General features: G+C 43.7%; 1 protein-coding gene across 9 annotated transcripts in view; it reads left to right on the forward strand.

Moving 5' to 3' along the window:
- TENM2 (teneurin transmembrane protein 2) overlaps positions 1–26,287 on the forward strand; it is a 1,307,492-nt gene that overhangs the window by 1,158,288 nt on the left and 122,917 nt on the right. For all 9 annotated transcript variants that reach the window (XM_047731060.1, XM_047731061.1, XM_047731063.1 and 6 more), the window contains 2 exons: positions 4,868–5,068; positions 6,793–6,978. In XM_047731060.1, the coding sequence (XP_047587016.1) occupies positions 4,868–5,068; positions 6,793–6,978 (387 nt within the window). The remainder of the gene's footprint in view (positions 1–4,867; positions 5,069–6,792; positions 6,979–26,287) is intronic.

Genomic DNA, 26,287 nt, shown 5'->3' on the forward strand with positions numbered 1-26,287 from the left:
AAAACGTGATCAGAGATGTGATTTGGTGATCAGATAGAGAAAACTCCTCTCCCGATGTGATCCATAGCCAGCTTCTGCGAGTCTGAGTCAGTCTGGTTAGTGCTTTCAGAAAAGCTATTTGGTACCAAGGTGTTGGGATCTATAAGGCAAGGGAGCCCCGCCAAACTGCCTGCCAGCCTCCCCCTCTATATTTGCACTTCCAGAGTATGGTCTCTGGCTGTCCATCTGTTGTTTCTCTTTACATAAAATATCAAGCAGCGTTGGTAGGAAGGCGTGAGCCTAGGTGCGGTTCATCCCTCATCCACTCCCCAACCTTTGAATTGACTCAATTGTGTTTATCAGCTGAGCCACTTTTCCTCTACGTCTGTCATCCAGGCAAACATCCCCCATACAACTCAAACAGCCTTTCAACTCTCCCAACAAACTGAGGAAGAAAGCAAAGCCCACAGCCTACCCCATGAGAAACAGCTTGAGAGAACCACCCAGGATGCCCCCCAAGAAAAGACTGTTAGGCGCCATATCCCGTGTTCTCTCTCAGCTTCTCAATGCCAAGCTGATAAGAAGGGACCTCAGGTGCTCTGAGGTTCTCAGGTGTGAGCAGATCTGATCTCCCATCCCATTAAGTTATGGATCTCCAGTGTTCTGTAAAACCTAACCAATCATTACTGCCTTTACCACAAAGTAATGACCGTAACTCACCCTTAGTAACATACTGAAGCTCCCCTTCTGAAATCTCTCATTTCATAGTTTATAGAACTGGCTAAAACAGAGTCCGCTTCCATGACATTATTCTTCTAAGATTTTTCCAATACATCAGTGGTAATGCCCTTAATGGGACCCAGAAGTCTGACCTCCAGATCTTCACTGGCTCAACACTTTATATATTTTTTCCTCTGTTATAAAAGGTAGCCTCCCTCCATCTGCATCATAAAACCAAATTGGGAGTTTGGATGGAAGAAGGACTGATTTAATAACCCTGCTTGAAAGGTTGAAGTTCTCAAAGATAAATGGATTGCAGAAGGCAAAGCCGCATTTGCTGAAAACATGGGAGAGGCCAATAATATGACAAGAAAGGTTAAAACGACCTTTTGCATACATCATTTGGCGAGAAGGAAATGATAGAGCAATGACATTGCCCGTCTTAGAATTTTTTCCCTCCAGTAAAGATTGCGCATATCTGTATGAGTAGAATTTCAAGTGACTTCTCAACTTTCTTACTCTCCCAACCCGTCGTATTTAAATGTTCCGAATGAATTAACCATCCAGCAACACAAGGAAGCCACGTGGACCATTATGAAAGGATGAAATCCCCTCTATTGATTTCTGCTACCCAAAAAGAATGAACCGAGGTGATTCATATGCTGTTTTCAAAATAGGAAATGAAATCAGAAAGTCTGGATCAGCACTTTTTTCTTCCATTTAGCTTTTTTATTTCTGATATTCATCATAGTCATACGTTCAAACAATTTACCTGCAATGGCCACGGCAACGAAATCAATAGTTGCCATCCTCCATTTTTGCTGCATAAACGTTATACTATTAACAAATTTGCACAAGAAAATAAAAGGACGGTTTCCCGAGGTTTCATTCAATGATGTCTGGGGGAGTGGGAAGGTGATGGGCAAGGAATTGATATATTAGTTTAAGTCAGCCATGTTTTCATGTCAGTTTCATGGTTGAGTCATTTTTCAATGACATTTAACTTCATAAATGTAATTCATGGTTCTTCGGGGGTTTATAGTACATATTGTTTGTAAAACTCCTTGACCTCTTTTTTTATCCTTAGGGATAGAAATTGCATTCACAACCCTTTTTTGTCAAACCTACAGAGGGCCCAAGACTAAATGAGTTCTAATGATTTCAGCTGCCAGGGGGCTGGTGTTGTAAGGCGCACGGTACTTAGCTGGTAAAGGCCACTGTCCCCCTTTTAAGTATAACACTGTTTCTATTTATAAAGCTTCGTAAAATGCCATAGTCCCTCCTGCCTGCTAAAAACTCTAAGGACGTGGCCACAAGACCATCTTATGAAATTGGAAGCAAATTTAAAATTCATCGTGAAACTGCTCTTCTTAAAGTCTGGATTTAGTTATTCCATCAGCTGCTGTAACATATTTACTGGTATGACTGAAAGGGTTAGCTCATATTTCTAGATACAATAAATGATTCTTTGGATGACATTCCACTCCTGGGCTAATAAATCCCAGTGGATTTTCCTCCTTTCTTCATATTATAATTTAAAATAGAGAAGAGAAAGCTAATTTATCTAGAAGAAAAATGACATTTTCTTTTTTCTTTTTTGGGGGGATGTGGGGTATATTACTTTTTATGTCATCCTTTTAAGAAAAAGATTATGATGTATTTTTTGAAAGCTCCTAACTGTTGGTACCTCACCAAACATTTTAAATAGCTAATTACGATGGAGAGTAAATTTGGGGACACATAGCACCTGGGATACCTTTGTGTCTATTTTGATTTTGCCATATTAGCAAAAGGGACAGAGAAAAAACTACAACCTTGGGATTTTCTCTTATTAGAAGAATATGGACAAGACTCATTCTGAATGAATTAGTTCATATTGCACAGATCCCAAATTACATAGCATTCCTCCCCCAAAGCAAGAAGTTGTTAGCAACATTTCTTTCTTGTCAGTTCTTCCTGAATGTTTCTTTCACTAATGACAAAGGCTTCTAGCAAAGTCTGCCATTCGTTTCTGTGTCAACTGTGTATTGAACACCTACTATATTTATTACCCCTGCTGAACATGAGAAAGACACCAAAGCATTGCACAACCTCTTTGGACATGTCTTCTGTGTGTCTGAAACTTTCGATTCATTTACCTCCAGATGCCCTCCACCGTCCTGAGCAAATCTGAAGGTATCAAAAAGGGTTCATATCATCAGAAGTTATGGTCCCCAAGACAATGAATACAACCTTAAAATGATTTCAACCAGAGCAACTAGCATCATCCTAAACATCTCCGACTAATAATAAATCACTGAAATTCCCCTTTCTGAGAGTGTTTTTGTTTGTTTTTTTTTATTTCTGTTATATCAGTGGCAGCTTCTGTTTCCCCATGGCTCAAATAGTCTTGAGCTGGTTTTCGTAAATAATATCTTCTTGAGAAGATTCGAATGGATCAGCTCAGAAACATCTCTTTACGCTAAAAATTCTTATTGTTGCCTCAAGAACACAGTGCTTTTTGGAAACTTCATGGAGTACTGTGATTTTTAAGAAATCCAAATTCCTGAGTTTGATGTTCCCTGGAATGAAATAGTTTGTGGCATGGGTAATTCTGAATAATGTCCTGTTTAGAGCCAAAGTATCATCAATTTTAAAACCTATCATTATTTTGTATGCCATAAGAAGAAAAAAAAAATTGAGACTATGCTACAGAAAGCTGGGACCCCAAAGGGTTGCCATCTCGGTGTCATGGTGAACTATATAGATGCCAAAAATCTTGCATGTTTCAATCTTGGCATTGGGCAGGGAGAGAAATCAAAATCTCTGAGGATTGGAACTACAAGATGGCACACATGCATATGAGGGACTCAATTACACCAGCAGTGTGGTCCAAGAAACCTCAAGAAAGGAATTTAAAGTGGTCTCAAGCTGGCTGTGCCCCCAGATGATGGCAGAAGCAAATGCTTTACTCTAGGCCAGGAGGCCTGATTTCCAAGCTGTTAAAATAAGGAAAATATGTGTCTTAGTTAAATAAGGTGGTGAGACCTGCGTATTTCTCTGCTACACAAGACCTATCTGAGCCATCTGCAGGACCACCATTGGTCATTCAGACCCCACAGTGTGCAATGCCTTCTTCTCCAAACGCCACTGCATCATTTTCTGGGAACACCCGAGGAAGTTGGTCTTCCTCTACCAAGCCCTCTTTGCCCATCTCTGAGCCTGTATGGATGTCCAAAGTTTGGGGTCACATTCCCATACAAAAGGTCATGTCTTTGAGAATTGACCTTTGCAACTCACAACTCTCCTCATTCTGAGTTGATTCCACAGTGAGAATCTTTCTATTACCTACTGGATGCATATCCACTCTGAGTATTAAGATGTCCAAACAACCTGAGCATGAAACTGCCAAGAATGACAGTGACCAGAATTAACTCATCTGACTGACACAGTCTGAGAGGGTCACAGTCAGCACCACGGCCAGAGACTCACCCATTCAGGCCACCCCTGATTTTGTGTGGGACCCTTAACTCTTTGGGATCATTTCCACACCCAGCTTCACCTCTTCTATCCTGCTCTTTTGCTAACGCCTGCAGTAGATGTGTATTCAGAAAATGAAACCTAATTTTAGACTTAGCCTAAGTGACATTTAATTAGGAAAATGACTCATTTATGAGTTTCACTGGTTTTCTTTGTAATCCTTTGTTACCTTCTGAAGACAAGCATTAGCGGAGTTAGAATGAGCCTTCTTTTCCTCTCTGATAGTGAGGGGTAATTGGGCTTGGGGATACATGTAGAGATATCACAAGTATTCATGTCCCAGGCTCAGAAGCTCTGATATGATTTAATGAAGGTACTAACTTTTGTAAGTACAAGGTTCTCAGCATTGAATGGCACACCTCTATATCTGATTGCTCCTAAGTCTGCTTGAGAAAGCCCCTCTTTCTCTTACCTTCTCTTCGAGTTTGAGATTCAGTGTTTTGGCAAATTAAAAAAAAGTCTTGAATTTTTTATAGGTTGTTCTTCAAAAGACCACGTAAGTATTACCTTGGCTGCTCCAGTAGCTTGCCAGAGCATAGGAGTTAGTGAATTGTGCATTTCTTCAGCAGCAAGCTGGCATCTCGTGGCCCATTCCCCATGAGTGATCAATATTCTTCCTCTTTGTTTTGTTCTTGGTTCTTTTTTTCAGTTGATTGCTTGGATCCCACCTGCTCCAGCCATGGGGTCTGTATAAATGGAGAATGCCTCTGCAGCCCTGGCTGGGGAGGTCTAAACTGTGAGCTGGCAAGGGTCCAATGCCCAGACCAGTGCAGTGGGCACGGCACTTACGTCCCCGACACAGGCCTCTGCAGCTGTGATCCCAACTGGATGGGTCCCGACTGCTCTGTGGGTAAGCAAAGAGGTTTCCTCCTTACTTTTCCCAATACTCATGCCCTGTGCTCCTTCCGTGAGCCCAAATGGATGGGAATCTACTCTTCACACTTAGCTTGGGATGAAAGAATGTAGGGTAATTGCATAGTGCCTTTCTTACTCTCTCTTCCTCAGTCATTGAATCTGTGATCCTGGAAAACAAACAAACAAACAAACAAAAACACCACAGGTCCTCGTGCCTTGTTTGTTCCATCACTACAAATGGATGAGGGGCCTGGGAGGGATGCTTCCATTTGCATTATAGGTTTTCTTATGTACACTCCCTCAAGGTACCAGAAAATAAAACAGAACAATTCAGTCCCAGAGAAACTGAATGGAACATCCTATAAAACAGAAAAGAGGCTCCCTCGGGGTGCCGTGTGAACATGTTACAGAGCACTGCAATACTCCAGTGACAGGAAAATAATGAAGTTGCGCTGTACACTTTATTTTCCTAAAATTAAGAGTATGCGTCTTACCTCCCGAATGACCCTACAATGGAACGGTTCAACAGTTCAAGCCAGTCCCAACCTACCCGAGAATGGTTCTGTTCACAGTGACAAGTGCCTATCCAAGCAAGCGATCATCATTCCGCCCCCTTCCTCTGGGTAGTGAGACAGCTGTCAGATTGCCATGGCAATCAGGAAGGGAATATATGTGAGGCTTTGCCTACAATGGGAAAGAAATGAATATTTCATTCCAAAAGGAAAAAAAAGAGTCAGTTAAAATGGGCTATTTTGAGACGGCTTCTCAGCCCACTTGCCTCTGGCTTCAATGCTGATGCCGGTGGTCCAGGCCAAGCTCTGCAGAGGATGGGGGAGGAGGACCCCGAGATCCAAGGCCCAACCGTGCTGCCGATACGCTGTGTGACTTGGAGTGAGTCACTGCCCCTCCTGATTGAGTTTTCCTTCCCCTGGCACGATGAGCCATGCCTCCCTCAGCAGTCTGTCGTAAGGATGAATGTCTGGCACGTGCTTGTCCTCGAGTGAGAGGTCTGGAACGCCAGAGAGTGTATATCTGTCTGTCTGTCTTCTCCGCAAGCACAAAAGACTTTGAGCTCCTTTGAGAAAGAGGCTGTGTAAATGCAGCACAATCCGAGCGGACATTATTGCCACAAGGTGCCGATGGGGCTGACGGGTGGGTTTGCCGTCATCATGGGGTTGAAGCTGCAGGGTTCCCAAGTGGTCTTTGTTCAGTTTAGGCTCTTGACAGGGTAAAAATCATAGTTGGCCAGGGAGTCAGGATGCACATACGTGTTCTCAGTTGGCACCTCCCACATAGCTTTGCCAAACTGGATGGCCGGGGTCTGACCTCCACCTCGGTGACCTCGAGCTCTAGCACAGTGGTTCTTACCCTCGAGTGCACATCAAAACCACCTGGAGGACTTGAGAAAACCAATTTCTGAGCCCCACTCCCACAGCGTCTTATTCAGGAGATCCAAGCAAGGCACAGGAATTGGCATTGACTACCAAGTCCCCAGGTGACAGCGATGCTGCTGGTCGAGGGACCCCACTGTGAGAACCGCTGCTCTAGAAACTACATAACGGTTCGTACCCAGCCCGGTGGAGGGACAGGCCTCCCCAGGAGACACACCTGCTGGGCCTTGGGGCCTGCTCCAGGGACCCAGGCCATGTGTGTGGTCTGGCCTCCAGTAGAGGGTTTGCCAGCTGTCGTGTTGAGCTGTAATCATTGTTTTTCTTCCAGAAGTGTGCTCAGTAGACTGTGGCACTCACGGCGTCTGCATCGGGGGAGTCTGCCGCTGTGAAGAGGGCTGGACAGGCGCAGCTTGTGACCAGCGCGTGTGCCACCCCCGCTGCATTGAGCACGGGACCTGTAAAGATGGCAAATGTGAATGCCGAGAGGGCTGGAATGGTGAACACTGCACCATTGGTAGGCAAACGGCAGGCACCGAAACAGGCACATATTGCTTTATTTTCATAAATCGTAGATCTATAGTGATGGTCGTGCATTGCAACTGGCTGTTCCTTCAGGGACACGAGTGCTCTACAACATTCCTGCTGCCCCTCCAAATCTTCAGGGGGCTAGGGAAGGGAAAAGCAAGGTCCCCAACTAGAAAATGTTTTCCCTTCTTTCCAGAATTCTAGATTGGGAGGCAAGGAACAAAACCAGATAAAATCCATTCAAATGACTGATTTGGGGAGGGAAAAATGCACATGCATGGGAAATTGTCAGGACCTGGAGGTTTCAAGCAAACCCCCCACCCCCACCAGCCATGATGGTAGTCTGCAAGTCTCCACTTTTTGAATACTCTCCCTGCCAGCTGGATCACTGGATCCCTGCTTGCTGGCAACAATTGAACTCACTTGTTTTAGACCAAGTTACTTGTAAGGCAGGACTCCCAAGTTTCCAGGGTAGCCAGGGACCCCTGGAAGAGGTTTATGCACCATCTTGCTGTCCCAAGACAAGGCATCATGCTTGGGCCCTGATCCTCCCCATCACCACTACCATCATTCAATGTCTCCCCTGGTCCCATGTCATTCTCACTCAGTCACCTTTCTACATAAGTTCCTCAACTGAGGGGTTTTTTTTTGTATTGTTTTGTTGTTTGTTTTTTTAAGGTTGTTTTATCTCTTGAGGTGTTATCGTTTCCAGGTGTCTTCAGTTTTGGTTTTGATTGCTCTTGGTCAATATTGTGGTTCAGGGTAGGATGAAACTGGATTGAATGTATCCAGTTATCCCTTTGAGGATGGGAGCCAACAGCTCTTTGGTTTTCCACATCCCTCAGACAGTCAGAGTGACAAACTTGTCCACTTGAGTATCATTTTCCTACCTGTGATTTTTGCTTATGCTGGTTTGAGTTCATTGTGGAGCTGGCTAATCCACTCACTTGCAAGGAAATCCTCAAAGACGTTTCCAAGCAAACTACTGACTTGTCCCCTTACAGTTACCTTTGAAGCTAGCCATCATGTTTGCATCCCTCCCCTCTGTCCTAGCCCTAACGCCCCAGTCGACAGATTGGCTACCCGGAGGGAGAGGCGGAGTTAGGAGCTTGTCCAGGGCTGACTCACGAGGTCAGACTCAATTTCCCATGCTGTTCATTTGAGTGGTGAAGCAGAGACCAAGCGTACTCTGCATTAGATTTACCCTGGTTCCATCTAATTGGGCATCCGAGGGGCAGCATGCCGATCTAGGCCACGACCATAGCACTGGGACCCTGGCGGGACAGTCTGTTGGCAGTGAATTGTTTTTGCAATCTCTCAATGATGCTCCAGATCCCGCTCCCCTGTGGCTGCTTTCATCTTCTGTTCCCTGCAGAGTCTGGGGGATAATTCAGAAAACTCTCAAGGGAGGGTGTACATGGCCCCCTACCGAGCCAGTTCACAGTTCGTACCAGCAGCTCCCACTCTTCAGGGGCGTTCCTGTTGATGGGCCTTTTTGCATGCCCGGTGTGATTTAAAGACTTTGCCCCCACCCCATACCTCCATGGCCCCAGTCCTCACACCGCCCTCAAATAAGAGCTCTTGCCAACCAATAACCTTTAGGTAGAAAATCCTACTTTCTTCACACCATCCAGCCTCTCCCCTCTGCGCTCCCTTCCCACACCCATCGAAGTTTTGCTGCCCCCACAGTCAAGCCCGCTGGCCCTCCCCCACTTACAACTCATCCTCAGTCTGGCAATAGCTCACAAGAGCACAGCCCAGACAGACTGGGACAGTTTGGAAAACCATAGGGGAGGGAGCCAGAGCTGATCTGCTGACTATTTTTCTATGGCTGACAAGCTAAGGATTGTCTTTACACTAACCAAGTGTTGAAAAAAGTTGTAAGAGGTGTTTTCTGACACATGACACTTGATTTCAAATTTCAGTGTCCATTAGATAAAGTGTTTTTTGAGGACAGCCCCTCCCATTCACTGATATGTTGTCAGCCTGCGCGCTCCATCGTAGTGCTTTGTCCCTGCCACAGAGACCGTACGGTCCTCAGAGCCCTGGGTTACCCGGCCCTTTATGGGAGCAATCAGCCCTCCCCTGATTTAGAGAGTTGCGCAGATCTTGATGGAAAAAGAAGAGAAGAAGGCAGCTGGTCCACACTCACTTCAGGAACAGCCCCCCACCCTGCCCCAGCTGTGGTTTGAAGGTTGTCAGAGGAAACAACAAGGTCCAGTGGAGGAGTGAGGAGAAAATAATAATGGAGTGCTCCTGTCTCTGGAGCCTTTGAAGATGAAATGAGATGATGGCCCCTCTAGTCTGGGTAGGAGATGGTGAGGATATGGTCAGCACGAGAACTGAGGAGATGCTTCTTTCTAGCAGCCCTGTGGGTGAGATGAACTGGGGGAAGGTTTTTCTGCTACTTGAAGTTTCTGGTTTGAGTTTCACACATGCATGCGCTAACACGCATGAGCTCTCGGGAGACAGAGAGAGTATGCAAATTCACGAATCAGGTGAAGCTACCAACATGAAGGGAGTTTCAGGTCCAGGAAAGTCTCTTGTTCAGAACTGTAATCTCTCACGACCGTATGAGTTCACACTATGTAAGTTATAAAGATATTTATCACCAAAGTATTTTCTTTTGAGAAATTGAGGCTCCCTGGTTTCATTTGTAGGATAGGTGCTCTATCCTCATAGTTACGTTCCCTGGGACTCACTCTCAAAAAACCAAACAATACCTTGGCTGGTGAGATTTGCTATTCAGAATCTCGAGATGTTTGGACGCACATAATTGCTTCTTTTGCTTTTCAACCTCTGGCCCCGGAGCTGCTGTGTGCAGTTTTAGACTTTTATTTTGAGCAGACACTCCTGTCAATTCACTTTAAGTAAATGCCACAATTTACAAGCCCAGGATTGGTCCTCCTCCTCAGGGATACCGACAGAAAGGAAAGAGAGGCTTTTTGGTCCTTTCTAAGCAGAGCCTCAAATGCTGTATTTTGAAAATAGAAAATAAATAAGAATGAAATGGCACCTAGTCTGCAAACAGCGCATTAGGAGATTTGGGGTGAGGCTGAGCCTGTGTGGTTCGCGTTGGGGTGCTAGGGTTGTCTGCAGCCTATTTTCAAAAGGTTGTGGTGAGAGGTGGTTTTCTTAGGATCATTGCAAATCGTCACCTGAACAATTGACAGCACTAGTGGATGGCGTTTATTGTGCCGAAGGAAGCAAGAAGACAGATGCAGGGGTGGGGGGGGGGCGGTTGGCTGCGGTGGGCACGTGGAAATGAGGATAAAAACACAGACTTATAAAACTCAATTGAGTAGAATCTATCCATGTTTGGTCAAATGCATTTCTGGAATGTTCAACCAAATTATTATTTTTTTATGTTTGGAAATTTAGTACGTATTGCTAAAGATTTAAATATAAGGTATAACACTTCAAGATTAGCTGTTAGAGTTAACATCTTGGCAGACTGGATTCAACCAAGCAGTAATTCTTATGTCACATTGTTCCAACAAGTTAAACGTAAGGTATGGCTGAAACTTACAGAATTTCATAGATAAGAAGTATGCTTTGAATCCAAATGAACCACAATTCTTGTTTATCTTTGGAATATATTAGTATTATTTGGATAGGCTGCAGCTTACTCTTAGGAAGAAATCAGAAAGCGCATTGTGTGGTTAGATTAGTTTTATGCTTTAAACATAATCCTAAAATGGGTTGTTGTTTCTATCACCCACCAACGCCTTACTGAACCGGGGACTGAACTTGAGAAGGCCATCCACGGACCATACCCCCAAGGCATTAAGGGGCTACAGAATAGGTCAAAAATCACGGTGAACTGTTGTAAACTCAGCTAAGTGTCTGTTGCAGAGTAATTGTTCCTGTGCTGTGGGAGCAGAATAGTGGAGCCAGGTATAGGAAGAAATAACATTTTGCCAGAGAATGCGAGGAGGGAAACTAAATTCTAATTGAGGATTGTTGCTATTGTCTCCTGAATCTGGGCTGTCCAGACCTCCGCTCTGAATAACATAAACAAACACACCCACAGAATAAATCCACCAACACCAGGTGCCCACCCTTGGTGAACTGTTTGATATCGGGGTAGTGAGCAACGCTGATAATAGTGATTACAACTTGTTTATTTTGTCTCTGTGGTCTTGACCTCCAGTTGCATTTCGGAATCATGAGGACTTGATTTCTAGGACTTGATTTCTGTGGGGCTGACTGACCGGCCATATGCCCCAAGTCAGAACAGATTTCTTCTTTCTTTATTGCCCTGGAGCCCTTCTATTTTTCCTCTTTAATTGGCTGGGGAAAGAAATAGGTTCTTATGATGTTAATAAGGAAAATGAATCTTTACCCCAGGTAAAACCAGCCGTACAACAATCTGATATGCCGATTAAGTGATTGTCATCAGAAGTAGACAGGGTCACAGTCCAAGAGGGAGAGAGCTTGAGAGCTACAGGGAACAAGATGGGAAGAAAGTGACTATCAAAATTAACCAACTTCAGACTGAGTACAACTGCTTCTGCATCTCATTCCAGCTTCATTCTAAGTTATGGAAACATTTTTCTTGTAGCTGTTACCTTGAACATTCGAGCTTTCATGACTCCACAATGAGATCAAGTTGAGATGAAATTAGCCACTGCAGAGCCATCCTTACCACCACGTCTGTGGAAGCAGCTAATTCTCTGATTGGTTAATTAACCTATTCCTCTGGGGACTCTTATTAGAACCTACACTAGGAGCTCCATTCTTTTTGAAGTGAAAACTGGAAGGGATGGTCCTTCACTGTTAGAGATTATGGACAGACTTCTAGCAGAGTTACACTTCTGATTTTTTTCCTCCCAGTTGGGCCAAAATGTGAGCCACCACATGGCCAGACTTTTTCTTTGAGTCTGGGTCAGGCAATCTATCCAACTTTCCTACCCAGACTCAGAACAAGGACCAGAAGGTAAAAGTTACAGGAACACCTTTGCAACTCACTCCAAAAAGTAAAATAAAATGAAAAGAGAAAAGTGCCTTACAAGTAATCAGATTCTCATCACTCAAAGTGTTGACTGTCTTGGCTTGGGTGTTGAAGAAGGGCTTTAAGCATCTGTTGGAAAATAGACTACAGAGATAGAGATAAAGATCACTCTCACTTAATGGCTTGACCATTCTGTAGTTTAAATGGAAATTTTTTTTTTCTGTATTGTTTCCTATGTGATTTAGTAATATGTGCCCATGTAAGGAGCTCCTATCAAAAAAGAAAAGGGGGTTGGGATGCCTGGGTGGCTCAATACATTAAGCCTCCAACTCTTGATCTCAGCTTAGGTCTTGATCTCAGGGTCGTGAGCTCAAGTCCTATGTTGGGTTCCATGCTAGGCATGGAGACTACTTAAAAAAAAAAAAAAAAAAGGGAGGAAGAAGAAAAGAGGAAACGGAGTCTCGATGTTTTAGCTCTGTGGGGAGACAGTAACTTGGAGCATTCCTGTACCATACCCTTACTGTTTCAGAGGATCCTATTGATACAGTAGCCATGGCCCACAGTGCTGGGTCCAGACCCAACATGTAAATAAATAGCTTAATATGAAGTGTTACTGATTTCACAAGAGCACAGAACTAAAGTAGTTTGAAACTCTCAGCACAGAAACCCATGGGTGAGGGTTAACATGAAAAATATTCTATACTCAAAGGAAAACATAGAAGAATAAGAGCTGTTGAAAAAAAAAAGGCAGGAGGAATTCTCTACCCTAGTGTAAGTAGTGAGTACTCTGTTACTTGAGCTTTGACAAAGAATCAACCATTCCATTTATTAAGAACAAGTTTCTTCCAAGTTTGGGATTCTCAGGTCCCCCCAAATACCCTCAAGACTTGGCATTAAAAGGAAAGAAACACAAAGGGGGCCCTAGAGATCTGAGCCCCTGCAGGTATTCCTGATGGGTATTTTCCTATCACTCATTGTCTGATTTGTTGTGGTGTTGTGAAGAATAGATTGATGGATGATGGAGGATATCTGTGTTTTAGGCTTGACTCTGCCCTAAACATCCAGGGGACTCTTGGCGTAGTCACCCACCTTCCCAGCCCAGTTTCTTCCTGCGGCAAATGAGGGGGTTGGACCACATAACTGCTTTCCACAGTGTGGTCCCAAGCATGATATGCTTTTTGTTGGTGTGGAAATATATTTTACTGAATGGTTACGTAGGGTTTTTAAAAATATGTGTTTGGGAAAACTATGAGTAGCTCATCAAACTCATGATTATACTGGTATTGCTTAGGGATGTGGCAAAAGTAAGTAGCAATATTAGGCCTGAATAAATCTAAAGAAACATATTAAGTAAATAACAGTGCAGATATTGCACATACCACAAATGCAATAGATGATCGACTGAATTTAGAACACACTTGGATGAGATGATCTCTAAGGACTGGTCCAACTCCTGAATTGTATTACTTGGATGCAAAATTATGTGAATTATATGAACGGGCCACTCTAGCACAATCAAACCTTTCTCTTTCCTGTAAGGCATGGGGAGGACTTCCAAGTAAGATCCCATAATGCACACTTTACATTAAAGGACTAGATACAGTGTAGTGTTGGTTCAGCTGATGATGCTTTTTTCTGAATGGTTGAGGATAGTCAACGGTAGTTTTTGTTAGTTTCTCCATCTGCTCATCTCCAGTTATCTGGTTTACCTAGGAAATTTTTTCTCTTCATTGAAAAACTTCCTTCCATAGTCTGAATAATCAGAGTCCACTTATTCCTTTATATTATATTAGTTGATTTAAAAAATGGTGTTAAATAGAGGCTTATCTATCTATATCCACTTTACTTGGATTCAGGGCAATGCAAGCATAACGAAGCACATAAGATAAGGCTTATATGTCAGTCTGCCTGAGATCAAATCCTTGCAGGTTTCCTCACCTTTCTGTGCCTCAGTTTCTTTGTCTGCAAATGGGAAAACAAGAGATGACCTACTTCATTGGGTTATATGTAAAGTTTGGGCACAGAGCCTACCATAAGATAAGAGCCAAACAAATGTGAGCTGATGTCATCATCATCATCATCATCATCCCCCTGCCCCATCACCACCACCATCATCTCTTACCAATGTAAGACAAAAGCAAGGGAAGATCATTAAAATAAATTTCTCTTTGAGACATTTCTGCTACTTTCTTTTTTTTTTTTACTTGTTTTTTTATTAACACATAATGCATTATTTGCCCCAGGGGTACAGTCTGTGAATCATCAGGCTTACACATTTCATAGCACTCACCATAGCACATACCCTCCCCAGTGTCCCTCACCCAGTCACCCCACCCCTACCCCCCACCACCAGCAACCCTCAGTTTGTTTCCTGAGATTAAGAATTTCTTATGGTTTATCTCCCTCCTGATCCCATCTTGTTTCATTTTTTTCCCTCCCAAAACCCCACAACCCCCCACCCTGCCTCTCAAATTCCTCATATCAGAAAGTTCATATGATAATTGTCTTTCTCTGATTGACTTATTTCGCTCAGCATAATACCCTCTAGTTCCATCCACGTTGTTGCAAATGACAAGATTTCATTTCTTTTGATGGCTGCATAGTATCCCATTGTGTATATATACCACATCTTCTTTATCCATTCATCTGTTGATGGACATCTAGGTTCTTTCCATAGTTTGGCTATTGTGGACATTGTTGCTATAAACATTCGGGTGCACGTGCCCCTTCAGATCACTACATTTGTATCCTTAGGGTAAATATCCAGTAGGGTGATTGCTGGGTCATAGGGTAGCTCTATTTTCAACTTTTTTGAGGAACCTCCATGCTGTTTTCCAGAGTGGCTGCACCACCAAGAGTATAGGAGGGTTCCCCTTTCTCCGCATCCTTGCCAACATCTGTCATTTCCTGACTTGTTAGTTTTAGCCATTCTGAGGGATGAGGTGGTATCTCACTGTGGTTTTGATTCGTATTTCCCTGATGCCAAGTGATGTTGAGCACTTTTTCATGTTTCTGTTGGCTATTTGGATGTCGTCTTTGCCAAAATGTCTGTTCATGTCTTCTGCCCATTTCTTAATTGAATTATTTGTTCTTTGGGTGTTGAGTTTGGTAAGTTCTTTATGGGTTTTTGATACTAGCCCTTTATCTGATATTTTGCAAATATCTTCTCCCAGTCAGTTATCTCTTGGTTTTGTTGATTCTTTCCTTTGCTGTGCAAAAGCTGTTGATCTTGATGAAGTCCCAATAGTTCATTTCATTTCTGCTACTTTCAACCTCCCTTTTATATAACTGCCTCCAACCTACCATCGTTAGCAGTGTTTCAAAAATAACCCCTACCCACTACCAATTTCTCAAGCAAAGTTTTGTTCTATAACTCGCTGGTACCTGCTTCTTACAGAGAAATGTAAACTGGCTCTCTTACCTGGAATGGAACCTGCTTTTTTTTTTTTTACCAAACAGCCCCATTATACATGGAATCAAACATCTGAATATCCTCATGTTAACGGAAACGTATTGTGAAATTGGGGTTTGCTACTTTCAACCAAAATTTATCCAACTAGACTTCTTGGACATATTCCAGAGAAGCCAAGAGGTCTATGAGAATTTGTTTTTAATTCTGGGTTTCATTTTTATAATAAGTATAGTTCAAAAGAAACATCTTTTGAAGTATTGGTTTGGAATTATGTCATTATTGAGTAGAATAAAACTTCAATTCTTTTAAGCCTGTATTTCTCAAATAGGGACCCCAGACACACTCTAGAGCAGTCTGGAATAACACTGCTTCCTTTAAGAAGGAACCTGACAATTCTTCCATTCAAGATACTGCCAGGTCAGTGTCTCTTAGAATACCTTGTTCTGGTCTCTCGTTTTCTGACTTTAGGCTCCAAGATTATATTTGTACTTGCTCTGTACAAAAAGGAATAATAACCCAGGAGGCTCAACTGAACTCAGTTGAGTCACACATGCCTTTTGGAGACTCAAGAATTGCACTGATTGTCCCTACTCAGCCCAATGAACTGCACAATTATCCTCATTCCTCCCGTGCTGCTATTGCATGACTCCTTGGAGCAACGCCCATGGGTAACATCTGGGGATTCTTTGCAATTCCTTTGCTCATCTCCTGGGTTATCAGAAGCCACACAGAGTATCCCAGATGTTCATGTAGGGAACAGATTTTGCATTTCTTCCCAAGTTGCCTGCCTAATGGGGTTCAATCTTACACCAGCCACTTCCTTCATAGCATTCTATTTCACAAGCTCTTTTTTAAAGTCTTGTCTTTATTGCCTTTGGAAAACAGGGTACCATCATTTTGAAAACCCACAACAGTCAGGGTTTATTGATTTTCTTCTCATCTTTTTCATCATGCGTTGAATGCATCATTATAAGCAGACTTAAAGAAAGCCACCATATCACTGACCATCTCTGAGCTTTTCTCTTCGTGGGTAATAAAGAAAAAAACCACATGAAATAGCAACTAGGAGAAAGTTAAGTATTTCATCATAACCATCCTCAGGATAATTAGAATGGATTAAATTACAAGATAAAATGCATTTAGTTAATCTTCCCTCTAATTAAAAAAATATCCCTAGTTTTAAATAAAGCGTTTATTTTTAAAAACATATTTTCATTGTAATCAGTAAGGGGGAGGCCTCTTTGATCCTCAGTGATAGAAGGCAACAGCTGCAAAGTAATTAAAAGCTACTAGCCAGTGTTTTTTTTTTATTATTAAGATCCTTAAGAATCCTACTCAATCTTTTCCCATAGCTTTCGCCATGGGATTCCCCACAAAAGACCTCATTCTATGGTCCGTGGTGATATACCTCTCTTTCTGTTCCCAGATCAGTCAAGATGTGGTTGACTCCCCCTGCCCAATAAGTGTCAAGTGAGGAGATTAATGTAGCAGAGGTTTTTATACTTTTACACATGAACTGAGATGATTGTCAAAACAAGATAGGTAGGTTACACGAGACATTCATGAAGTAGAATGGGGACACACTCTACCCTTCATAGGTTCTATTCCAAGACTGATAGAACCCACATCACCCCAAGCCCTAAAAATCCATCTCACAAATAAGGAATCATTGACATTACTTCTCTAATTTCGTGGCTCATCCTAACCACAAAGCTCACTCCCCACTTGCATCCTGAACATTCCTAGAAGTTTCCAGGGCTGTCTCACATGCTCATGGTCAGCCCATTCAGATTCTTCAAGCTTGGTCTCCTCATGGAGGCCTGATGTTTACAAAATTCACTTCAGGGCAGCCCTACAGTATTCCTCCTACTGCCAGAGGTGTGCCAACCAGCACCCTCAGTGTCCACTTAACCCAAGCCCTTCTGTGTTTCCACAGTGAAGGAGAGGCCACCAAACTTGCCCACACTGGGGATCTTTATCAGCTGCTTCCACACTCCTTTGAGAAAGAACCTTGCCTTTTTTTTTTTTTTTTTCCTATAGCACCTCTCTTATCCATCAAGGTTTTGTCCCAGGATCAGGCTATAGAACAGGCAATTTGGTTTCCTCACTTTTGGTTTCCTCAATTTCCCTCAAACTCAGATACCTTCCATAGACTCAGGAGTGGTGGGGGATATTCACATGTTCTTCAAACACACCCAGGCTCTAAATTCCAACTCAGATCAGTGAGGACCCCTGTCATCTACACAACTAGTCCTTTGAGAAGATCTCCTTCTTCCTTCTTATTTTGGTTAAGGGTTGCTTCCATTTTCAGCCAGCTCAACCACAAGTAAAGGAGCCCCTGTGATCTCCCATCCTCTTGCTAATGGTGTCGCAAAAGGAGTGGAGAGGCAAATGTTTCCATATCCCTTAGATGCCGGTTTTCCAGCAATTTCTGTCATGGCTCTTTGAGGCGGCTCACTCTAATCATGGGTGACTTCCAGCTATATCCTGCCAGACTTCCGGGAAAGGAAGGGTTAACTGGTATTCCAGAGATAAAAAGTCCCACAGAATTGCTGTCCAGAGGGATTTAAATTGCTGAGACTCCTGGCCCACAGATTCCAAATTTAGCTGCAGCAGCACCTGGTCAAATTAGCAGTGAAGTTGGTTAGAACTTAGCTCAGAAGGGTCATCTGTCCAAAGCTCTAAGCAGAGTGATGGGCTCTGATAAGTGTGAATTACATTTCTTTATTTTTAAAATCATGCTTTAACTTCAAGAAGGATTGCCAGACAGCCCTGTCTAGTTGTCTAGAAACAATGCCAGGGTGTGGGGGCTCCCAGAAATTATAAAATAAGCACCTCACAGGCACAGAGGAAACATTTGTACCTGATTTTATTCCAACAAGTTAGCAAGCTGTCTATCACCAGTCACGCTCTTGCACTGAAACATGCTCTCTCTAATGACATGAAACTCAAGTCAGGCAATGTTTCTCCACATTAGGTGTATGGGAGCCCAGGAAGCCCGAATGTCACTGATGATAACAATTCCCATGAACAGGGAGAGAGATTGAAGAAGATATTAGAGGTGGTAAGAGAAACGAGCTTTTTCCTATTAATCCAGGGAATGCAGGCAAGTTGAGTTAGGTCCCTTAAGCTTGCTGCTATCTGCTTCTCACCCCACTTTGAATATGAGCTAATTTAACTTTTTATTTCCATTTAATGGGACCAAGAAAGATCCATGTGCATTCACTTACAGACCTGTTCTCTGGGGGTCTGATAGAGGAAATGTTACCATATCATACAGAAGCCTAGCACAGAAACTAGTCTACCCAGAATTAAGCAATTTGAAACACATAATACACATCAACACCCACTCCAAACTCCCAATATCTCCCGCATTATGCTTGTAGAAGGTAACTTCTTCCTTCCTTGGAGGAACTTCCTCATCATCAGTGCTTTCCTAATGTAGTTACCGTGCATTCAGAGAGTGGGGCTGGAGAGGGGAAGCATGCAGCAGAGGGGTTCAGTGCATGGGCTTTGGAATCAAACAGGCCTGGTTTCAAATCCAGCCTCCATCAACTGCAAGTTGGGTGATATTTGGCAAGTTGGGTATCTTCAGTACCTCCACTTTTCCCATCTGTAAGTTGGGAATAATAATACCCATGTCCTACTTTTGGGAGCACTTCACTTATCAGTGAAGCATTTAACACAGTCCTTGATGCTCCATAAATGTTAGCTTAAAAATCATGAGCACCACACCTTCAGGTCCTTGCCGGAGTTGCCCAAGTGCATCTTTGTGGAGAGGATAGTTAGCAGTGGTGGCACACTAGATAGATAGAGGTGGCACACAACCATGCCCAGGGCCCGGAACTCCCCAAAGAGAGGCCAGGATGCTAATCCCCCTATGGTAGCCCAGGGATCTGGGCCCACCGCCTGCTCCATTCCTGCAGGAGAAGGTCACTGAGGCACCTGGATGCCATGCCTGCAAGAAGAGAGAACACAGGGAGCAAGAGCGATGCAGAGAGAGATCTGGAAATGGCCCAGTGAGAATCTGTCTGCCAGTTGGAGGGACATGGGTGTTACAAACATAAAGAAGAAAGTTACATGGGTATCATCCCATGGCATGTGTGAGGTCCACACCTCCTCCATGTGGTTCCAGCTGAGCACTGACAGCTATATTCATTCATTCATCCATCCATCCATCCATTCATTCATTCATGAAACATTTATTGAGCACCTAATGTGTGCTGAGTGCAGCATAAGCCTCCCCTGGGGTAGCAGGAGTAAAAAGAAGTGGTTGGCACAGGGGCTGGTGACAGTCTGAGGAACCGAAGACCTCGGCTGTCTTCTTGCCCACATGAGACTTTGCTGTACTCTAACAAACACACCCTTCCCAGTATTTCTGCCAATCATTTTTGGTTTCTTTTTCGACATTGTTTCTTGCTAACAGCTTCCCAAGAAGATCAACAGAAGGATGGAAGCCTTAAACTTTCAATGGTAGTTTAAATTCATTTTGTAACACAATATAATTACATAAAAAAAGCAGTCAAGTATCAAACTGTGTGGATACACACAAATGACTCCCTCATAAGTGTTAATATTTTCAACAGTGGAAGAAATTCAGTTAAATCAAATGAAGATGGCAACTCATTAAAATTTGATTTTCCCTCCTATCCTTTTTTATCTTTTAATCCTCCGTATATGGCACAACTTGTTCTGTTAAATAACATTCATTAATTAAATCTCATCTTCTCTTAGCTATATCTATATTTTTATTTATTGCAAAAACCTTCCGATGCTTATAATCTAATTTAGTTGGATTACTGCGTGGACATCTCTAAGTAAGAAAACCTTAAGGTTTAAGATGGAATTACTGGCAAGGGAGGGAATGGGATAAACCAAGTTCTCTTTTTGTCTCCGCCTGGCAGGAGGTGGTTGGGCAGGCCTTTCCTCTGCTAGGGGAGGTGGCCTAGATTTGGATAATGAGAGCGCTATGAATTCTGTATCTTCATTGACTGTGGGAAGGGACAGGAGGGAAGAACCTGTAGAAAGAGTTGTAGACTCAAACACCCCTATGTGGATGAGGCAGGAGCAATGTCCATGAGTACACTGGAAAGGGTAGAAGACAGTTGGGAGTGGTAATACACTAGAGAGTGTATGCCCCTTCTATGGAGGGCAGACATGGCCTGCGTCCCACTGAACATTGCCATATAGAAATGCAAATCTAGCTTGACCAAAATTTCCGATTTTTCAGTACAAAGCTGGGTATCAGGATTGTTATGCATACTCTCCCAGTTTTCAAATGTTGGCAAGCAATTCAAAATGTGTGGAAATGGTCTACAAGCCATTCAAATAGGACTGGAGGCCACATGGATCACCCATCTGTGGCCACTGACACCAAGCTCCAGTGCAAGATTAATATCGAGTTAGGGAACATCATCATTTGCCTAGATTGAGACTGGGACAGCTTTGGCTTTTTTTTTTTTTTTTTTTTTTTTGATGCCCAACTCTCCTGGTGACCGGTTTCTGTTGGTAGGAGTCTCATTGTCAGGGTGTGATGGAGATAACTTTGCACTTACAAGTTGAATTTTCTCCAAGGAGCTCAAAAGAATTTGTGTTGCCTCCATCAACCTCACAACAGGCCTGTGAGGCAAGCAGGTAGCTATTGCCCCAAGACACACAGGGAGCAGCATTCAATATTTTAAACAGGCAGCTAGGTTGACTCCTTGGTCTAAATCCATGGTCTACACAATTGGCAAATTACCACATTCAAGAAGCGCAGGCAGGGTTTCCCATTCCTGCCTCCTCTGCTGCCCTTTTTGGCTTATCTTCCTTCCATCTGCTCCAGCTGACAGCTAAGCCCCAGATCTCAACAATATATACATGCAAACTGAGCCAGTGACTAATTCCTGTCGTGCGTGTGAGTGTGTACACGTCTGTGTGTGCATGCATGTGTGTGTGCCCATCTAACTTCTCGGCAGGCCCCGCATGGTTCATCTGCACCCATTAACAACACATCTCTGCATTGGTCCTTGGTGTGATGCCATGCTCTGAAATTCTACTTTGCCAAGTGCTCAAGACCTAGAAATGCCGACTGGGTATCTGCAGGATTCTGGATATCTGCATTTACTAACAGTGCCCAATTAATCCATGCCCCTTGGGGCCCCATTTCCTTTCTCTTCCTTAAACAAATAGAATTACAGCTATGAAGAAGCCTTTCCCTTACAGAGCTGGGATAGGTGCCCTCTCCTTGGCCACAGTGGATTAACAGGAGTGGCCATGGAAAGGCAGGACAAGGGCCAGAGCAGTGCAGTGGAAGGCCAGAACGAAGATCTTCTCTGAGTTGCCTTGGGTAGAACACCCAAGAAATTCCCATTGGCCAGCAGTGATTAGAGCTCCACCACAGTCATTTCCCCTCTAGACTGGGTTCAAGGGTTTTGCTGCACCATCCCTCTGTCCTCCCCCCTTCTCCTCTGCTTTATGGGCATATATGCTCCCTGTCCTGCTCTACTCAGGGGAGTTCCTTGGGCTTTGCAGGCATGACACAGAGAGAAGACTCCAGTATGGCAGTGTAAAACCGTTGGTCTTTTTCCCAGGACAAGTATCCCCGTTTTCTAGATTGCCTTGCTCTTCCTTCCAAATTGTCTCAGATCAGATGGCTGATTCCTGGGAATGGTTCCCAGCATGATATTCTACCACAGCCATTCACATTCTTTGCATGCGAGCATGCCATGGACATCCTTCAGAGGCAGATGCAGAACTAGAGCGACGCCTGGCCATCCTAAATGCATGTGTGAAAGAGGGGACTAGACTTAGTGACACTTGGGACAGCAAAGGCTGCCATACTCACCAGCTTCCCCTCTGATCCCATAAATCAGGATACTCTTCTTTAGAGCAGAGTCCAATGAAACTGCCTTTTCTGGGAGTGGGAACTTTAAGGATTCCACAGAAGAGCACTGGAAATCTCTGCTCGATCTAGTCAGAAGTGCAGTTGATTAAGCATCTAGAATCAGCCATTCTGTCTTAGCTCATCTCAACAGATCAAAATCAATACTGAAAATTTTTTCAAGTATGTAGCTTAAAAAAGCCATCTCTATATCCTCAGGTATGTATTTCTTTATACCCAAATATATAAAAAGGTAGCTTTTGTGCTGCCTTGGGAGAAATCAACTCGTGCTATTCATTTGTTCAGAATGGAAGCTTCCAAAGGTCAGCCAAAGCTTCTCTTTACCTTCATTCATGATGCCTCTCAAAATATCACACAGACAAAACATAATTTGTATTTTTCACATACATACACAAACATCCATTCTTAGGAGTCGAAGGTGCACCATGTAGGGGACATCTTTACCATAGTAGCCTCAGGGTGACATTCTAGAAGTTCAAAATAGGGAAGCCACAGGCATTCTCAGTCCTGCCAAATCCTTTAAAGCCTGTTGTATGGTGTACAGAATGCCCATGCAGGAGACCCTCATGGTGGGTCTGCCAGCACAGTCAGGCTCACCTGGCTGAACCAGCCTTTGGGTTTAACTGGCTCCTATAGGCCAACAGTGCAACTCAGGGATGCTCAAGCCAACAGACTCACTGGTCAGCAGGGACATCAGCCCCTGGAGTTTCAGCACTCAGCCGTGCACAGGTTACCGAAGCCATGGTAAAGTTCCAGGTTTAGCTAAGTACCTGGCCAAACCAAGAAGTCTCTTTAAAGTTGCATCTGATCGACCTCCACGTGCTAGGACAACTCCACTTTGACATGAACCTTTCTGCTTCCAGCACCAGTGAGATGGGGTAACGCTAAGTAGTGCAACTTCACAATATTTTCTAAGCAGTAAAAGCAAAAGATTGCAGTGCTATAAAATCATGTCTTTCAGGAGACATTAAAATCTGACTGATACTGATCACAGTGAGGTAAAAAGCCGCAAGCCAAGACTTGGAGGGGAAGGAGATAGAGACCCTGAAAACAACATGAGGCTAATACATAAAGAAAGTAGTTAGAGCCGAGCTGGGAGTGGATTCTGAAGCTAGAAATGCACTTTGCCTGGGAGTGGATTCTGAAGCTAGAAATGCACTTTGCTCGGGGGTTTCCTTTTAATTTGTGTTTTCTCCCAGGCTATGGCTTTGCCCCTTTCTGTTAAAATCTTGACAGTGCCTCCCAAGAAAGATGCTCTCTGGCAGGGACAACCCCTCTGGTTTGGTCAAGCCTGGCATTCAGCAGCCAAACATAGTATCCAGAAGGAACCTAAATTATCCTCTGCCTTGGAACGGGAATACACCAGGTGCTCAGTAAGCGCTGGCTGGCTTGAGATTCCCTGGGCATGGCCCTCCTGAAAAAAAGTTAAGAGAAAGAGAAGCCACATTATATCTGAGGAGAACAGTGGGGACAGATATAGTGAGAAGCCACCGTGAGCTAACTTCAAAAGTGCTGTGTTTCTTAGCTGCCAAAAGAGCCCATTTGTGAAAAGTCAGGAGCTAGATTTGAGGAAGAAATAGCGAAAGGAATAACTAAATAAATGAAGGGGTTTTCTGGAGTTTTGGAGCATGAGGATTTGAACAAGGGACACGTTGGCCCGTAGTCCAGTGCACACCTCCAAAATGAGGACAGGATCACCACAAACAGAATGACAAGGGGTTCTTTGAGCAAATCGAGAAATCTTACCCTTTTTATGCATAAAGCACAGATATCTATGCAACAAATAAGCAGTTCTGGAGTGTATCTGTGGTATTAAAATTTCATGATGAGGAGAGGAATTCAGAGGAAAAGATCTCAAATGGTTCCTGAGGAAAGAGATAATGGGCCAGGGGAGAGAGATTCATCTGGTAGAAGAGATGATAGATTGATTTGTTTCCAGAACTTCAGTAGAAGCGGCGTCGAGTATCTTTACTGAAGACAAACTCCTGCTTAGGAAACTTTCTGCCAAGTCATGTCTCTATTTTTCTCAACCCCTTGCCGGCTGCTGTCGGTCTGTACCAAATCCGTTTAGACGGCAATAATGGGCCGAAGAGCTTGTTTTGCGTATGTTTTGAATTTACTCGTCTACTGAACTCCCTCTTCAGATAAGAGCAGCTAGCAGTTACTGAACACCGGCCATAAAACTTGCCAGCCCCTGTGCTCGGTTCTTAACACACCTTCTCATATCCTGATCCTCACATCAGTTTTGTGAGGTAGAAATTGTCCTCATCATCGTACAGGTGAGAGCACTGGCTCAGAGAGGTAAAGCCCTTGGGGTAAGTCTGAACTGTCAGTGACAGGGGGAGGTAAGCTCTAACCCTCGGTTTATTTGACAGAAACCAGGTGTTACCATAGACTGTTTTGATCGCCTACTTTGATCCCAGCTAGTTGTGGCAAGAGGCTTTCTCTGGAGGCCAGCAATGAAATCAGAGTGTATGGGCACCCAGGGGCACCCTCCTTTACTGGTAAAGGCACCACCACCTGCACGAATGTTTCTTCAGTGATGGGGGGCGCTGTCCCCCGTTGGTAATACTTTGGGGTTCTCTGCTTTACCAGCACCTCCAGGCCAAAGAGTGCACTAAGTTCTTTCAGATTCCCAAAATGAATCATCACTCCTCAGCACAGGCATAATCGGCCAACTTCCCTAAATTTAAGTTGACTTTCTATCAGAGTTCACATTTCCACCAACTTTTCATTAAATTAATTATTCAAAACAATTCAGAGTTAGCGTTCTCACAGCAACTGTAACTCTGCCACGACTATATTAAGGCGTAAATTGAACAGCATGTTTTGCAATAAAGTTAATTTTATATTCACCAGAGAACTGAGTTATAGTTGCTGTGGGAACCATCATTTCGAATCTCTTGACTTTGGTGCATTTAAATTCTCAGCCACAGCCTTGCACACCGTAGCATATTTTGCATGGAAACTTCATCTGCTTCACGCCCGCGCCTGGATCCCCTGAACCCGGAAGTCCTGTCAGAGCCTGGCAGATCGGCCCGCTCGTGCTCCCAGCCCTCCTCCTCATCCTGGTATCTCTGACACTGGAGAGAGAAATAGCCAACAAACCCAAATGGTTCTGCTTTTATATCTCAGAAATGTCTGTCTGGGGGAGGTGACTTTCCTCAGAAATGTCTGTCTGGGGGTGGTGACTTTCCTCAGAAGCGTGGTCAGTGAGAGGCGCCAAGGCTCAGGCAATGTCAATGAAAGCAAGCGATGCCATTGAATTTGTGAGGAACCAGAATTCTCATCCAAGGGTATTTCTGGATCACGTTGTATTATTCAGTACACACAGGGTGACCTCTGAAGGCTTCAAGTCCTTGCCTGTGCCATTAATCATGCAGGCATGGCACAGCCATACATCAGAACATACTGGAGCTCCGGAAAAGCTAAACATTGTTCCCAGAGTCACATAAAACCCAAGCATCTCTAAATCAAGATACACTGCAGGGCCTCTCTAAGAGGTGCATTCAGTAGAGCTGGAATAGAACTCAGGGTAAATCCTGGCAGTACGGAATTGGTGACAGGTACCAGGGTGAAGACGGAAGCTTGTTTGGGAGGGACAGGAGAGGGAGATGAAACTCTGAGGTGGTTAGAGATGCGAGCATTCCGTCTACAAGGATTATCGATTTTTCAGCTTTATTGGAAAAATCAGTCATGCTTTCTGCCTCCTGGGGATTGCTCTGCTGCAATTTGGGAGTGTGTGTGTGTGTGTGTGTGTGTGTGTGTGTGTGTGTGTAAACTGCAGGTTAGCAGCTGAGTAGCAGCTCCCATTCACCATTCAATTATCCATTTAGCTAAAATGTGACTTAACAGAAACATACTGCTGTTTTGCATGTTTAAAATATATTTGAAAGGAGGGATTTTTGTTTCTCTGTAAATGAGAGGATTTCGAAGAGAAAGCTCTCGCCTTCCTAAGAGCACATTCATTATGCGAAATTGGAGAATAGCACAGGCCAGATTGTTGGGATTCTGACTCCTATTCTATATGCTTTCAGAAAACAAACATC

The sequence above is a fragment of the Lutra lutra genome, chromosome 5 (assembly GCF_902655055.1).
Source record: "Lutra lutra chromosome 5, mLutLut1.2, whole genome shotgun sequence".
In the NCBI taxonomy this organism is placed as follows: Eukaryota; Metazoa; Chordata; class Mammalia; order Carnivora; family Mustelidae; genus Lutra; species Lutra lutra.